At 40.5% G+C, this 16,758-nt stretch overlaps 1 protein-coding gene across 1 annotated transcript in view; it reads left to right on the top strand.

Annotated features, from left to right (window-relative positions):
• ITPRID1 (ITPR interacting domain containing 1) overlaps positions 1 to 2,856 on the top strand; it is a 39,216-nt gene extending 36,360 nt beyond the window's left edge. The window contains 4 exon segments of the mRNA XM_069859821.1: positions 693 to 820; positions 1,671 to 1,782; positions 2,478 to 2,825; positions 2,827 to 2,856. Of these exon segments, the coding sequence (XP_069715922.1) occupies positions 693 to 820; positions 1,671 to 1,782; positions 2,478 to 2,825; positions 2,827 to 2,856 (618 nt within the window).
• Positions 2,857 to 16,758: the final 13,902 nt, after the last annotated feature.

Genomic DNA, 16,758 nt, shown 5'->3' with positions numbered 1-16,758 from the left:
TGATTTGCAAACATGCCTCTTGTTCCCTATCAGTTACAGTGGTCAACAGTGGAGTGTAGATTTCTAAACTGTCTTTCAGATTTCTAAACATGGAGTGCAGATTTCTAAACATGGCTTTCAAGACAACAAAATCTACCAAGATGGGAACATGCCAAACATCTTCTTGCACTCAGAGTAGTTTCAACATAATAGGGGACCATGCTTTCAGAAGGCAGATAACATTATCTCCAAAATCATTTGGATGATGCTGATGACATTACTTCCCTGAACAAGGTGTGAAATTCAATGAAAACTTTTTAATGTGGCTAGAAACTTAGTTCTTTCCATGTCACTGGTGTACTGCCATTGTATTAGTCCTGTGCTACAGAAACTCATCCTGTTCAAACATAATGTCTGATGAGAGCACAATAACATCAGAATTTAGCACATTGCATCAGATCTTTGATCAAAGTCCTTTTCCTCTTCAGTAGCAAAAAATAAATTCTCATTGGCTTAAGTAGTGCCAACAATTAATCCTACATTCTTTAGGAGAAAATGAGGTGACTGGACTTTCATGGCACCTGCTCACAAAGTCCCTGCTGTGTGTAAAAGGAGGGTCCATGCCGTTCAGGCTGTTTGCTTCAAATGCATTAAACATCAAAGTACTCAAAGAAAAGTAGTAAAGTGTGGTGTCTTCTTACTTTTCTGTGTAGTGTACCCTCTATGAAACAGAAGCTATGAAGATCTCCTGCCGTTGCTTCCAGGAGAAGCTGGATGAGATTGAACAGCACCTAACTGAACAGCAGGTGCTGTTTTCCAGTGCTATGCCAGATGAAGGAAGGTAACGGCAGCCCAACACACTTACCTAAATCCAAAGCTAACATCAACAACAGCTAATGGGCATATGCAAAACGTATGGTTACCATATGGTCACATGTTACCAGAGCACTTCTGGTTAGTGAGGTACAGCTGTGGGCATCCCACAGGTGGGGGAGAAATATATTGTGATGTGATTTTTGCTCAGAGGAAAGTCTGCCTTTTCCCCACACTATTGGGGGCTCTTAAACAGGAGCACATTGAATGGAATGTTTGCTTCATTGAGGCAGGCTAGATTTTTAGTGCAAAACTACTATATTTTAATAGCAATAGAATCACAGGAGCAGATTTCAGTCAGCTAGAGCTCAGTGTCCCAGGTGAGTCCTGGGTTCAGTGAAGGAGGTGGGAGCGATCTCTGACAAACCAGTCCCTTTAGGCCATGTACTTAGTGCTCATATCATAGTGGGATAATGATATAGGAAAAATTGAACTAGCTCTTCACGGCCTCAGCCCAAGTTCATGGGGACTACTGAGAAGCAACAGGTTCACAAAAAGTTACTAGAGGGTTCCAGTCTTGAGTAGCCTGAAAGTAGGGCATTTAGTCAGTCTTTGTGCTGGTGATAAATTAGAAGTGATAAACCTGCCTGAACTCAAGCTGGCTATGCAACTACAATGTGTTTGATCTTGCAACTGGAATAATCCAAGAAATGAGTGGCAACCAGACAAAGGCTGTTATTTATTATTTGGTAAGGTATCATGTGATCATGGGTAAAACCAAGACTGCAACAGAGGGAGATACTGGCATTATTCTGGGGCTGAGGAAGAGGAGGGTGTTCACTGCTCACTTGAGTGTGCTTTCACTGCTGTCTCCACAGGGAGGAAGTCAGACACCTGCAACTCTTAAGGCAAGCCGTTCGTCAGGAGGTTGCAGAACTGGAATTTTGGCTGAATGATCAAGCCTGCCAGGTCAGGGAGAGCATCCTTATGGTATGTTGCACAAGCCACTGCTCTGGGTTGCATGGGAAGAGTTTAAAGTCTGTTCTACTATTCAGAGTTCAAAGTGTTAACTCTGAGGTACATCTGAGTAAATCTTTCAGTGCCTAGAGTAAGAGAATTTCTGGTAACAGTCTTATGGTTTACATCTTTGACTCTCTTTCTCTTTGACTAAGCTGCTTGAGCAAAACCACCCAGGAAAAGTGTCAATACTTATAGAAGTGACTTTACTCTTCTCCGCTCTATAAAGGTCCTGTGATTTCCAGAATAAGCAGTTAGTGTACTGAATTACTGATAAATGTTTACTGCTCTGATTCTTTTCTGGAACAGCTCTCTGTTTGATAAGGAAAGGTAAAGAAAATTTGGTCAAGGGATCAGTTACTTGTATTTAATTTAACTGACAAACTCAGTTTAGAGTGTCAAGACTGCAAGATTGAAGACTGAATGTCACAGACTTAAGTCCACTTGGATGTTCTCCACTAAACAATTAAATCTATCTGTTTGATAAAATGTTCTTTCTGCCTTTCCCCTCCTCTTTATAGCAACATCTCCTTTGCCAGATATTGCATGTCTTCTTCGGACCAAGCAGAACAAGTAGGCATGCTTCGTATACTCTTGTGTATGCTGCTTGATTCTTTTTATTATATTTTTATTACTGCAATATGCTTTTCCTTCTATTTTCTCTGCAGCAGCTGGACCAATTACTAGTAGAACAATCCCATCTGTTTTCCGAGCTTGGACTCTCTGATCAGAAAAGACAAAGAAAAGCCCAGAATAAACAAGCATTGCCAGATGCTACTGACACTGTGCATCCTCAAAGTGAATGCTCAAAATTGGTGCTCCAAAGATCTCCTAGCAAAAGCAGCTCACTTTCTGCCCTGCAGTCAGGGCCACCCTCAATGCACTTTCCTACTAGGACAACACCTGAGCCAAATTTAGCGGAGTCTGACCCACAGGAGCTCTCTACCAGTAAAAAGGAAATAAAAGGACCTCCCCAAGCAAAACTGGACTTTAAAGCATTTTTACACAATGTAAGAAAATGTTTCAGTCTCACCCTCAAGGTTTTAAGTGGAAGGCATTGCTGACCTGCAATATCTTTTTACTATTCTTTCTCTCATTGCCACAGCCTAGGTCAGGATGTTTTTTCCACTAAGCCATGTGTTCATTCTAAGGGGTGGAGCCTATGTTTCAGGGCACCTTCAGTCTGCATAAGCAACATGGGTAGAACTGGGATTGAACCTGCCTTGATATTTCTCAGTGAGCTTTGGCAATGATCTAAATGCTCCAGACAGAAGAACATTTAAATACATGGATGGTATTTGCCTGGGTTGTTTGAACTTTGAATGCAACTGTTTAACTAATTAGTACATTCAACCCTCTCCCACTACGTGAAATTAGTAATTTACGACTTCAATCTGCAGAGACCACTTTCCAGTTTTACAGGGGTAGCCAGGGCACTGAACTGGAAGGTTTGGGGTGGTTTTTTTTGAAGAAATTCAAAGTCAGCATTTCTGACTGATCTGATGTCACAATATAACCACAAAAAATTGTTTTCCTGTCTTTCTAAGTATAAAATATGCCTAGAAAAACACTTAGATAGCTGCCTTATCATTTAATAGTCTCTTCTACCTAAACATGTGCCCCAGTTTTTTAAAGGTCTGATCGTGCTCTTAAATGAACAATTAGGGTTAAATTTTACATAAACTTCATCTCAACACCAGAGGAGGAAATGCTTTCTTGATTTGTGTTGATACTACCACAGATATTATCAAACAGGTTCAGGTTCTTTAGCACACAGTTAAAATAATGCAAACAATAGGCAGTGAGGAGAAAAGTACTCAAATATTTGAGATCATATTTTGCCATCTATTGCTCCCATTTCCTTTTAAGACTAGTCTTGATCATTCTCTCAACATACAAGGAAAGTAACATTTTTTTCCCTTTTTTTCCAGTTGAAGAAATCTTTCTGAAATTCTTTAGGTAATGATTCAGCAGAAGGAAAAGATGGAAAGAGAACACACTGATGGATTTCGGTTTTAATAATAGTGTACTCTTTCCTGAAATGTATGGTATATCACAAAACCAAATGAACACAACATTGCACTGTGGAAGGTTCTGATTGCAGCAGTTTCATTTGCTCCGAGATGACTGAGCAGAAAAGCAGACATATTTAAAGGGTGTTTCAAAGAGAGGTACTGTGCATTTTGCTATTCTGTGATTACAAAACTTACTACATTCCTATTGACAATCACATGGGATAGGGCTGTTCTTTGCAAAGTCATTTAAAAGGAATAGGAGAGGGCTTATTTTGGAGAAGAAACTTAAGAACTTGCAGACAGCCCAGGAGGTACTACTAGAAAGTATTCTCCTTACAGCCAGTTATTTTAACACAGTCCTTCAACCAATATTAATCCTCAAGCCTAAACTACTTTGTATAATCCTAGCCATTTTCTAGCTTTTAACTTGCTACTAACTTGCCTCTGACTAATTTTATCAGCCTTATACTACTACCAGTATCAAACCAGAAGCTTACTGACAGTGTATAATATGTTAAATACCCACTCTGTCTAACTATTACTGTGGATAGTCTCCTGGATGCCTTCATCCTTTCAATATTTGCTTCACATAAATCCAATTAAAACCAAAATGAGATTAGAAACACAAGATTTTCTACATTATAAACCTTGGATCAGAATCCTGATCAGTTTTCTGGGAAGTATGCAAAGCCTGGGTTCATGCGAAAAAAAAGCCATGAGAAAAGACCTCTCAGCTTTGGATCATAGCAAACTAGTTCATTTTTGGAGCAGTTCAGTTTGTACTACTGCTTTCAATTTAGCACTTCACAGACTGTGAGATGTCCTACTGGCTTGTTTGTTTAATGCTCTAGAGGGATCTTAGGTGTCGTTTAGGCTCTGGTGTTGCAAATCACAGCTCTGCAAAGGTGCAAATAGAGGTAGCATTTGCACATGTTTAAGGAGAAAATGGAATCATACATGCTGAGCAGCCTCCAGGCTCCCTGTACCTCCACGTTTTCACAGATGTTCAGGGTAATAAAATGACTGGGGGAGTGAGGTACATGGCATAGGAACTGACAAGATCCTCCATAGCCTGCTGGGCCATGCATTTTACTGGTTGAAATTTGCCCCTTTCTTGAGACCCCACATGGGATTTGTACACAACTTCCACACTATGAAGTGTTTAAGATTTCTGGTTGTGACAGTATCTTTAGGCAGCATGTGAACAAGACCAAAGCATCCTTCACCTACGTTTTGGTGGAACAAGCAATAAATTCGGCTTAGTGTTTTCTCCCTCCACTGGCTTGTGAACTTACAGCTGTTGTACCTCAGTCTTGGGAGGAAGGCAAATGGAAAGCCTGATGAAGCATAAACAATGATGCCAGTGCTGAAGATCTCCTGGGAGACAGGAGAGCTAAGAAGATTCTTTTACTCGCCCACACCAGGGCTGTGATTCTTCCCTTGAAACAAGTTTTTTGCAAGTGTCACTGCAGCAAGATGCATAAAAGCTCTGTAGGTATGCGATGCTGCAACTATGGTCTGGCCATCCGCATGTACAGAAGACGTTATTGGCAGATGGCACCTAGTCTTGATTAGAAAGATCATGGAGGACTTCTGGTGCCATTTGAATACTACCATTTGTGTTCTTGATCAAGATTGAATCTTACTCCCGCTAACAAAACTTTCTGATTTGTATCTTGTCTAGATTGGTATGTGCAGTCCAGTTCTTCATTTCAATTTAATTATAAAATCATATTATGCAAGCTATGGATGGGATAATGTTCCCCCATATGCAACACTTAGGCACTCACAAATATTGTTATCATTAACCTGTTTGCATTTATAGCTAGATAACCTTCCAAGTTTTCAATGTTTTAACAGCTAAGCTGTAACCTTTCAGCAATAAAAAACATACTAAGCAAAGGCAATGGGAAAATCTTCTGACTTACCCTAGAGCAAAATGAGTGATATTTCACTTCAAAACTCCTCCAAGGGTGTTACGAAGATGGGTGGACTATGCCTCATAATTCTGCTGTTGAGGATGAGAGAGAAAAGAAAATACACAGTAATTTTGTGATCAAGAAAGTCCAGGGGTAGCCCTGGTGAGCATGGGATCCAGCTGTGCACCCACTTAACCTCACAGTGTTACCAATATTTTAAACTCTGTCATTTGTTTCCCTTTAGGGCAGTCACAAGCAAATATGGTGGGAAATCTTAATCATAACTCCACAGAATTAATGAAAATAGTAACACATCTGATCGGTATCATGATTGCCCTAGCTAGCTAAAACCATGCAAATTAGCTTGCAGATTCACAAGGCAACGTGTCATTTTTTTGAGAAAGGCTAGATTAATAGTGAAAAGCATTAGTGTTAGGCAGTTTGCAAGCTTGAAATCTGAAGAAAACTGGCCCTGTATATGAACAAAAGACTGTTTTCTTCTGTGTTCCACCTCACCAAAACTGAAATGGCTTTGTTTCACAGGACTATTGAGGCCCCACAAAGGTCCATGCAATGTAGATCAGACCTGCTATGGGGAAAAAGTAAGGTAAATAAGGTGTAGGTAGGCCTCATGTTTTTTCCCTCCACTATCCAGTGCTCTTTCAGCATCTCTTGCTTGCAGAAACCTAAAACTGCAGCCTGAAATTCTTGTAACTCTCTTTTAAGGACTCAGCACTTCTTTTGCTCTGATCACAGAGCAATGTGCAGCCTCATCAAAGCAGGATCGAGGAAAGACCAGGGTTGGGCAGCAAGGCGAAACAAATTAAAAAATGGTTCCCTAACAAAGACAAAAATTTCAAAAACTAATGGTTGGGTTTGCCCAACCTAGTTCAGTAGCAATTTGTGTCACTTGGTTCTTGCTTTTGATATTGTCTTTTGCATTCATTGGTTTTCCCTTATGCCCCATAAATCTTTAAACCCTGAAGCTAAGAGGCTGCATTTGCACCAGCTTGAATATTGATTTTGCTAGAGAGTATAAAATCTAGAGAGATAATAAGGAAATCCATCTAAGGTACCCTGCCAACGGCTCCCATTAGTTGCTTTACCAGGCATCAATTCAATAAACCCTCGAGAGCAGCACATGAATAAACATCAGAGCATCCCTAGCATGTTAATGCATCAGTTGCCTAATTGTCAATGCTACCACGGACTTCAAGAGAAGTAGTATATTAGGAATTCAGCCCCTCCCAACTTCAAGTACAAAGAAAGTTTGACACTGGCTTAGAAGAAGGCAGGGCTCAGGAGAGGATGTGTGACAGCCAAATAACATGGCCATAGTGGCTTTCAACGTGGCACTGACCCTCCTGCTGGATGCACAGCCCAAATCTATGCAGTCCCAATATCACATTCCAGCACATGGTGATGAGGTGCCCCAGGTCAGGCCCATGGCTTTCCCTGTGCAGGACTGGAATTTGTGTCTGAAAAAAAAAAAAAATAAGAAAAAAGAAAGGTGTAACATTTTGGCCTCCAGCAATAGGAATAAACTGGTCCTGACCTGCTAGATACAAATTACTTTCTCCTCTGGGGCTGCCAGCGAACCCACGTGGCAGGAACCTGGGGTCTTATTCTGGGCTTTACCATGTGTTTTCTCTGTGACCAGGGCCTTTTTCTTTACCCCATGGGGACTCTTATTCCTGGCACAGCTTCTTTCTGTCTTATCTAATGAGGTTTTAAATTCCTCACAGGGAAGTTATTCTCTCCTAATGTGTTCATACGGTGCCTAGCACAATAGGGGCCTAATATCAGTTGGGACCTCTACTTGCTGCTGCAATAATAATTTTATGAGCAGACTTTCATTAAGATCCATTGCTACTTAAGAAACAGCTGCAGTGTCACTTTATAAGGCTGTTGACTGTTTTAACTCCCTCTGCTCCAGAAACAAGGTTTTGATCTTCCTTGTAGAAATGGATATGGGTAAAACAGGCTGAAGCACAAACAAAGAGGCAATTTTGCTATCAAATGTGAAAAGGCAGAATCAGAACATCTGAGACTTCCAGGAATTACAATGATATGAAACGGTACTTTTCACCTTGCTGGAGAGGTGCATTTGAATTAATCCATCTTCATTTAATTCTTTTCTATTGTCTTTCAAATGGCCACATCACTCACTCAATTAGCACAGATCACAGCTAGTAAGAGGGACACAGGTGTGTCCCATTGAGCCTATTCAAGTTTTATATGGGAAACATTCATTAGTATGACAAACAATGCAGAACACTGGCAGCCTTTTCCTGATTTTTTTTCCTTCCCTGCCATTAAAATACAGAAGAAGCCTGTTAGGACATTAGACTTTCTATTAATGATAGTCACAGAAATAGTGAGGAGGCAAGAAGTAGGAGAGACCAAAAGTCAGGAGCTAAGAAGAGTTTTTTTTCCCTCACCTCTTCTCCTATGGGAGTGTGAGGACTCCCTGGGGTCTCACCTAAAGATATTGGTACATGTATCTCTAGCATGTCACTGGCAAGCTCTGGCCCTGTCACCTGCAAAAGCCTTCTGCAAATACACAGACAGGAAAAATATTCCTGCTCTTCTGTGCTCTCTACTTAGCCAACAGTATCCGGGAATAGCTTTAGTAAGTATTTATTAGAAGAACTTTAGGTAGAGCACACATATGTCAAGGGTGGCAGGCTGCTAGGGGTCCCAAAAAGGAGCAAGATGATGGTCCTGGGTGATGAAGATAAGTATGGTGCCCGCCTTGACATTTCCATATTCCGGTGTATTTCAATTTTACTGTTTGAATTCTTGGAAGATCGCTCTAGGTGAGCTCCCAGTCTGTGAAGTTACAGTAGGATACACTGATACTGAAAATCACTTTTTGTATCAACACCTTTTATAACCTACAGAGCTTCCTTTCCAAAAGACAACTCAAGTCAAGCTGCTGTAGACCTACAATGAAACAAGGTGCGTTGGGGGGAGAGAAGTCTGTAGTTAAATATTCTCTTGCTGCTGAATTAGATTTTTAAAGGTTGCCTGAATTTTCAGAGGTTTTTCTAAGATACTGACGGAGAGAGAAATTATGGGGAGTAGGAAATAGTTACAGTCACTTATGAAAAAAAGAGAAAAAACTAATTACTTTAAAATTAGGATCTATTGTATCAATGACACTCTTGTAATGTCCTGCATAAGGGCTCTACTGCCCTTATTTTTTTATCTACAAGGAATAGCAATAATGAGAAAATTTTACTTTTGTTATATCAGGAGAGCTGTTCCAGATCTAGGGTTGCTCTATTCAGAGCAGAGCATGTTGGAAACAGCATGGCCTGGACTCCTTGTATCCTTGTCCCATTTAACAATTATGGAAGTGGAACCAAGGTCACCCAAGTCATCCCAGACCAGGCTAAGCAAATGCAAGAGGTGCTTTTCTCAGTTTTGGCCTAGTGAGCTAACCCAAAGAGGAGAGAGAGTGTGTGTTTGTGGCTGGGTGCAGAGGGGAGCTTGAGTGAGATATACGGGGAAATTTGGAGCAGCTGGTGCCAAAGAAATCTCATTATAAGAGCTGATGCAATAGCCTAGTGGTGTCAGCAGGTTGTATTCATCTGTTGCCCAGCAAGTCCATCCTCACGGACGGACACTGGGTATCAATTGCTGCAAAAGCACAATGGGCTGACTGCCACCCAGGCAGGAGGTGAATGAAGGGGCTTGTGGCCAGCACTGGGGAAATGTTGTAGCTATGGATGGGACAAGGGAATCTGAAAATAAGGGGCAGATGCAGAAAAAAAAGAGCAACAGTCAAGTAAGTATAGTGAAAACAAGGGATCTGAAATGAAAGACCTGAAACTAGACAAAGGAAGGATGAAGCAGAAGTTAATTTATGCATCGATTCATCTGTTTAAAGGTAGCCTGAAGGTATTAATCTGATACAGAGAGTTCCTTCAATGAAATATATAACTTGACTTACACCTCACTCAAAAACCTGAGGAAATAAATTCACTTGTTGCTCTTCCCAAGAACACTTATAGGCATTTCAGGGTCACAGACGAGTAAAGGGGTAAAAGACCACAGTCAGGTTAAGATAAAGCAGAAGAACAGTCAGTTTAAGGCTATTGCGGTCCTTGATATAGCACCCAGTGATTAAGAAGGTAAGAAATGAGCTGCAGGGCCATACTACCTGTTACAGGACTCTGTCTTTGACAGAGAAACCAGGATATGTTTTTGGGGGAGAGCCTGGTTTTTTTTTGCAGGCTGCTCTCCTTGTGTGTCCACAGAAGCCACAACAGTTAGATATGGGACATTACAATGGATGTTTCTGCCTGTTCCTGTTAGCATCAGTTAATGTTACAAAATCAGAGGAAGACAGGTTGAGCAAGACCTTGAGATCATCTAATCCAACATCCCACTCAGAGGGATTATTATTCCTTCTTTTCCATTAACATATCTAATCCTTTTCATACCCTCCTACCATGAACTTCAACTATTATCTATGGAAACAAAAAGTTCAGATATTCACTCCTTGCTGTGCAAACTATCTTGTTTTATTGGTTTTAAGCTCATCTCCTGCTTCTGATGTTTCTAGCTCTGGAACTGCAGGTTTTGATGCAAAGGTGGCCTGCTTTTGCCTTTTCTACCACTCTCCTGATTCTATAAGCATAAAGAGCCTAATATCTCTGAACTGAAGTCTTCCAGCCCCTTTTGTCGTTTCTTTCCAGGAAGTACCTCCATTCCCTTAGTCTTTTCCACCCAGACCTAGCTGAATGCCAACAGAAGTTTCTGAATTTTCAACTTTGTACATTTCCTTCTGATGTTATTAGAAATTCCAGGACATTTTTTCTCTTCCCTTCCAATTTACAAAATCAGCTTTATTATAGCTACTCATTTCTGCTGCCATTCTCCAAGCTCACTGGAAAGAGCTGACACTGAAGCTTTTGTCCTCTTCTTTCTGAATTACTCTAGAATAAAGCTAATAAGCAGAATCATCATAGTCTGCAAACAAGTGCTCTGCCTCAGACTCTTTTCCATCTTCTGAGTCGTTCCTTAGAGTTCAACTCTTACCAAATCCAAGACTTTACTCAATTATAAATATTCCTCTATTGACACTGGAAGGGTTATGGGCAATATGCAGTCTCTTCTCTTTATCCAAGTGGAAAATAAATATCCAAGGAAGAAGGAGGAGACATGGGACTGACAAAAGATAAGAACTAGAATGAAGACAGGAGGACGAAGAAGAAAGAGAAGAACAGTGAAAAAAAGGACTGATCAGAAAGAGGAACACAGAGTCAAATGTATAAGTGGCTTCAAAAAAGGAAAAGCAGAAAGTCTGAGGTCCCTGTGCTAGGGGCCATGCTCATGTGCCAGAACAGCTGTTGGGAAAGGGTGTTCTGTCTTTCTTGAGAATCTACAAGAAAGGCAGGAAAGGTCGTCGATACTACTTTCTCACCCAATGAAGCCCCTGGAACTCATTACAGCCATCTATCCATGGTGAGGAAAAGTCAACAATGGCACTAGAGGAGTATCAGGTCAGAATGAGTTTGCAGATCCTGGCTAGGACTGGCAGATGGATACATGATTCTCCCTATGTGCTGTATGACTATGTAGACACTTTTTTGCTAGTGTTTCCCCTTTAGTTCATAGTTCTACTTCTTTACTGTTTTATTCTTTATTTCTGCTACGGGAGCGGCGTTGATTTTTTTATGTAATATTGTCTCAGATTCAGTCACTTCTGTGCTCTGTATTGCAGCCAGTCTGGCAGGTAAAGCTTTAGAGTCCACAAAGAGAATCTCAGAGAGTCTCAGCGGGAATATTTAAGCAAGTAGATGTGTTGGTCTTCTGCTAGGCAGGTAGCAGTGTGAGGATGCAGCAAATTCAATACAAGAGGGATAATGTTAACACAGTTAAGCATGAATTTAGACGTGTCACTGCTAATCCCTAGATTAACAAGAGGGAAGGAAATGTGTCAAAATAATAAAGTACCTATTAAAAAGGCTGTAGAGACAGACACTGATCCATAGTTAGCACCGACAGATGACAGAACATCGTCAGTGAAGCGTGAGCTGTCATCTGGCAGCGCTCACTTTTGCAGAAACCAGATGAGTTAGTGACTTATGTCAGGCTCACTGGGGATTTCCAGACATTGAAAGAAAGAAATAAGGAAAGGAAATTTGGAAGAAAAATAAAATAATATATATATTTTAAAATACCTTAATTTGGGGTCTTTAGACCTTTCTCATTTTGTTCTCTGAGTCCACAGGGTGAAATTTTTGTCCTAGTCACTGAAGCCCTTTGGAGGAATAAGTGAATTATTCTCTTTAGATCATACAAGGAAAAAGGATAAAGGCCTTATAGGAAGCCAGGTAGGAACTCCAAAAGTCTAGGGCAGCTGGAGAGACTCAGAGGCTATGTAAAACACAGAGCTGCTCAGGCACTAATCCCATGTTGCTGAATTAATTTATTAGCTAACAGCATGCATGTGAAACTCTGGCTATTGTTACTTCTTAATGTTTGTCAGTGGTTATGTTTTCCAGAGGAGAAAGGAGGGTCTATAATCTGTTTTTTAAAGATGCCCTGGGATGAGTCCACTATCTACCCTGTTGGGATTGTGGGAGAGCTTTGCTACAGCCCAGGGCAGCAGAAGGCAGACAGTGTTTGTGGTCAGTGCCTTGGCTCTGCCTGCCTTCTGGATGGCATGCTTGGCACCAGCAAGAGCTCAGAATTTATTAAAGGGAAAGAAAAAAAGTGCGAAGGTGTTTGTATTTTTTTTAATTGCCTTATGGTTTTGAGTCTCGTTCAAGATTTTCACTATAAGCAGGAGGTCTAGGAACTTAGCTGGATGTATCACTCTCTGGCATATAGTATTAGTGTTATACATGCTTGGGCATAAATTCCATGGTTAAGTGAAAGGGAATCTATCCATCTCTCTTTAGTATGGCTTAAGAAATACCAGCTTGCTATCCTCTGAAGCTGTCTCTTCCCACTAATTCACTATTCACTAAGATAGCATCACATTTCAATGAAAGAAAAGGGTTTTTTTTTTTCCCAGTCTCCTATGAAAAGTTTTAGGAGTTTTGTTACTTCTCCTTTCTGAGCATCTGTAAGCAAGTCTACCTGTACTGTTCAGAAGAAGGTTATGTGTCTCTTTGTGTTTTAAGGTATAAACTTGATATCTGATTATTTTTATGGCTTGGACTCTTAATTACACCACTCCAAGAGAAACATTTCAAGGATAAAGATTAATTACTTTTAATGTTGCTTCATATTTGTTATGTTGCAGATAATGTTTGCTTTAAATAAGTGGAAACAGGTGTGAAACAATTGATTAAATTAGATTAAACAAGCAAGTAGGGAATGAAATGCACATGGCTATTTTCAAGGAGAAATATTGTAAACACCGTTTAAGCAGCTGGAAATCAATAACCACACAAAACTATTCCCTTTTCCCAGTTTTATTAGATGGAGGAAACACTGATATTTTCAATCACAACATTATCATTTATACCTTGCTGAGGTATAAATAAGAGGTGGCCATAACCAGGGCAGCCATGACAAGGATGCAGCCAGCTGGATTTTCTTATCTAGGCCTTTCTCAAATCTTGTAGAGGGCCAATAAGCATGATTTAGCACCGTTTTCACACTGCCTCTTAATTCTCTGAAACGAGTATGTCTTGTCTAAAAAGAATTATTTTCAGAACTAAGTAGCAAAAAATAATCCTCCATTCCCCTTCTGACTAAAATTAAGCCCTTTTATATAAAATAAAGGACTTCAACACCTTCCTGGTGCTACATTACCATGCAAGACTATTGTAAATTTTGTACATACATGAATAAAAAAGCCTTAGGAAGGGGACACATGTATTTGCAAAATTCTCCAAAGCAGAGAGATAATTTCTGTCTTTAGAGAGTTTCCATTAGGACTGACCTTCTTGGTCAACAGATGTGCTTCATGCAGGAGCACAGACAAGTTTTTGACTTTTTCATCTGAAATCAGCTTGGTGGCTTTAACTACTACTGCTAGCAGAAGCTAACACAGCTGAGTTAGGGCAAGAAGCTTCTTTCCAGTCTGTCTTGTAAAATCCTGTGTGTGGCTATTTACAAAGCTCCTAGCAGCGATCCATAGATATGATTTTCCAGATCTCCCAACACTGGATAAGGAAGGGATTTCCCTTTCCCCAATAGAACAATGTCTGTGCTGGCTGAGGATGGGGGCGAATGGGTTCTGCTGCTCAGAAATGGGTGGCCAGCCCTACTCAGCATTTGCGTTCACAAAACCTGTCTCTGAAGTCTGTTGTAGATCATTAAAAATAATAACTTAAAAAATAGCATGCATGGAGGGGAGAGAGATACAGTGATCTCTTTTTTTTCTCTATGCACCCTGACAATGGAAGCAAAACAGGTTTGCTCTCCAGTCCATGAAAACCATTTACAGCTGATCCTGAACCAAGCCTGGATGTATTTTAGGGACAGGTGCATGGTGTCTCACAGGGTCTAGATGGATGCAAACCATCTGTTCCACTTGACATAAATAAGAAAGCATTGGAACACGGACTGGACTGTGCTCACACTTCCCTCATCACATCTTCCTACCACCATGATCTCCTTCCCTTTCTACTGTAACAGGGAGACTGTAAAAATCCCAGTCCTGAGGAGGAGGATTTGGAGGGGAAGCAGAGGGATCTGAGGGGAAAGGAGGGCCTTCTGTCTCCTGGTTTTAGAGGTCTGCATCAGTAGCTTTTACTTTGGGCTAAGTGAAAGATTGGATTTACTATTACTGAAGCACCTTCTGTGGGCCCCACACTACTGCTTTCACAACGTCTACGGTCCTCCTTCCACATGTATAAGAGCATTCGTGACAGCAGCTGTAGAAAGTGAACACCTCGCTATTACTTTTCCACAAGATCCTCATGGAGGCTTGCTTGCAGCTGGAAATTTGTGGTATTTGATTTAAATATGCATCACACCTTTGGTGGATAAAAGTTTATGTAATGAAAAGAGGATTCAGTTCAAGTTGTTTTCAAAGCCTCCTTGCTGGAAGATTTCTCTGCCTTTTCTGTCATGTTTTATGTTAATAATTTCCTGGCTCTGCTGAACAAAAATAAATCCTCTGTGGTCTCACTGGACTGTTATAATAGAGAGGCAGCTCTCGCCTGCCTTTTCAAAATTTCCTGATATTACCAATTATTGTTCTGATATTTCATCACTATTAAGTAGGAAACCTACAAATGAATGGGCTTTTGATTAAATTACATTCAAAGAGGCACTTCATGGCTGCACACGGCTTGAATTGAAACAATCTTTTTTACTGTAAATTAAATAGATACTGACCACTGATTACCAGCTTCACAAATGTTCCTCTCTATGACATTATCTTGGCATTGTTTTCTTTACATAATGGAAGAGGTCTCTCTTCACTATAATATTACTTAAAAAAAGTTCTTTTCCTAATGCCTTTTCAGCCTAAATAGTCATGGTGAAAGTGAGTATCTGCGTGATTGCCCCCAGAAGAAGAAAAGTTGTTCCGTTCATACTGGTGATGTCAAAACTCCATGTGTAACAATAATTGTATTGCTTTAGTTGATTAACCAAGAACATTTTCTGTGTATTGTGGTAATGCACCTTATTCTAGTGGCTGCTTCATTAGAAACATCATTTGCATTTGTGAGACAATGGAGAGTTTCACCTCCTGAGGTCTGGACTCCATTGAAGTCACTCTTCTGGGAGAGTTTACAGTTTTTATGTTGTGTTGGGAAATTAACTTTGTGCCATCTTGGCCCCATTAAACCAGTTGGAGTTTTGCCTTGGACTGAAGTAAAATTAAGTTTTTTGTGCAGTCTGTAATAATTGAACTGGAAATTATAGGAGCACAATCTTCCTTCTGCCCTATTAATGAGCTTAACAACTTGCTAGGAGCAAGCTTCTGCAGATAAGGACTCCATTCAAGTATTTACGCAGATCCCACATAAAGCAAAGCTTGTATGCCTCTAATGAATGAAATGTAATGTACCCATGCTGGGTTCAGCATTCAGCAGCTTGCTGCTAGACCTTCATTTGGGCTCAAAACTGTTGAAGTTGTAGTAATAATGGATAAAATGCTAAGAACTAACACACCTTTTTGGTATTAGAATTGTAAGCTTGAATTGTAGGCACTGAAACTATGAGGTGCTGAGGGGCATGGTTTAGTGATTGATAAGTATGGTTGGACTCAATGATCCTGTGGGTCTTTTCCAACCTCGTGATTCTGTAATTCTGTGATTCTGTGAATTTTATACATGCTTTTGATGGAAGTAGAACTGCTTCTACTAATCTCATCCAGCATATCTTTCTTCCTTTCTTCCCTTTCTTTTCTTTCTTCCATTTCTTTCCTTCCTTCCTATTTTTCCTTTCTTTCCTTTCTTTTCCTTGAAATATTTTGTGCTATCTTTTTTGTACTATCACCTGTAATGGAAGAGATTGTCCCAGTCAGAGGACACCATCCTGCCCTGAATAACAGGCAGTAACCTGTTTAGGAGCCAAACAAGCACACCTTCTTCATTTCACTTCACTTCACTTTGTTCTATGGGCTGAACTAGCAATCTGAAAAATGAGGGATGGAGGTTGAAGACACTGGCAAAACCCCTGCATGTCTGCTGCTGGTGGTGCAGCACCACTACTATCTGAGCAATCTGGGATTTCTCAGGATCCACTATGGGATGCAAAATCCTGTTGTTTCCCCACAGCCCTTAGCACAGGTATGCTCCTCAGGAGGCAGGACCACAAACCCAGCAGCTGTCAGTCAGCTGCAAAATATTCTTGTACTGTGCTGAAGGCCAGAGCGCACTTGCTCTGACTCCTTCTCTCAGCAACACAGCACAGAAATGCTTTACATGGAGCTTTTGAGCAACTGTTGAAGACAGAGGCATTCACACAAGTGAACTAGGAGGAGGTGTTTTTATTTGCTTCATTGATCAATACAATATAGGTCTCTTTAGCATCTCATTATAGTTGTTTAATTGTTTCACTAAAAATGTTTTCTCAAAAAAACCCCAACA

Source organism: Phaenicophaeus curvirostris, chromosome 6, assembly GCF_032191515.1.
Source record: "Phaenicophaeus curvirostris isolate KB17595 chromosome 6, BPBGC_Pcur_1.0, whole genome shotgun sequence".
In the NCBI taxonomy this organism is placed as follows: domain Eukaryota; kingdom Metazoa; phylum Chordata; class Aves; order Cuculiformes; family Cuculidae; genus Phaenicophaeus; species Phaenicophaeus curvirostris.
Note: the sequence above shows the minus strand (reverse complement) of the source record. Positions and strands in the feature narration are given on the sequence as shown.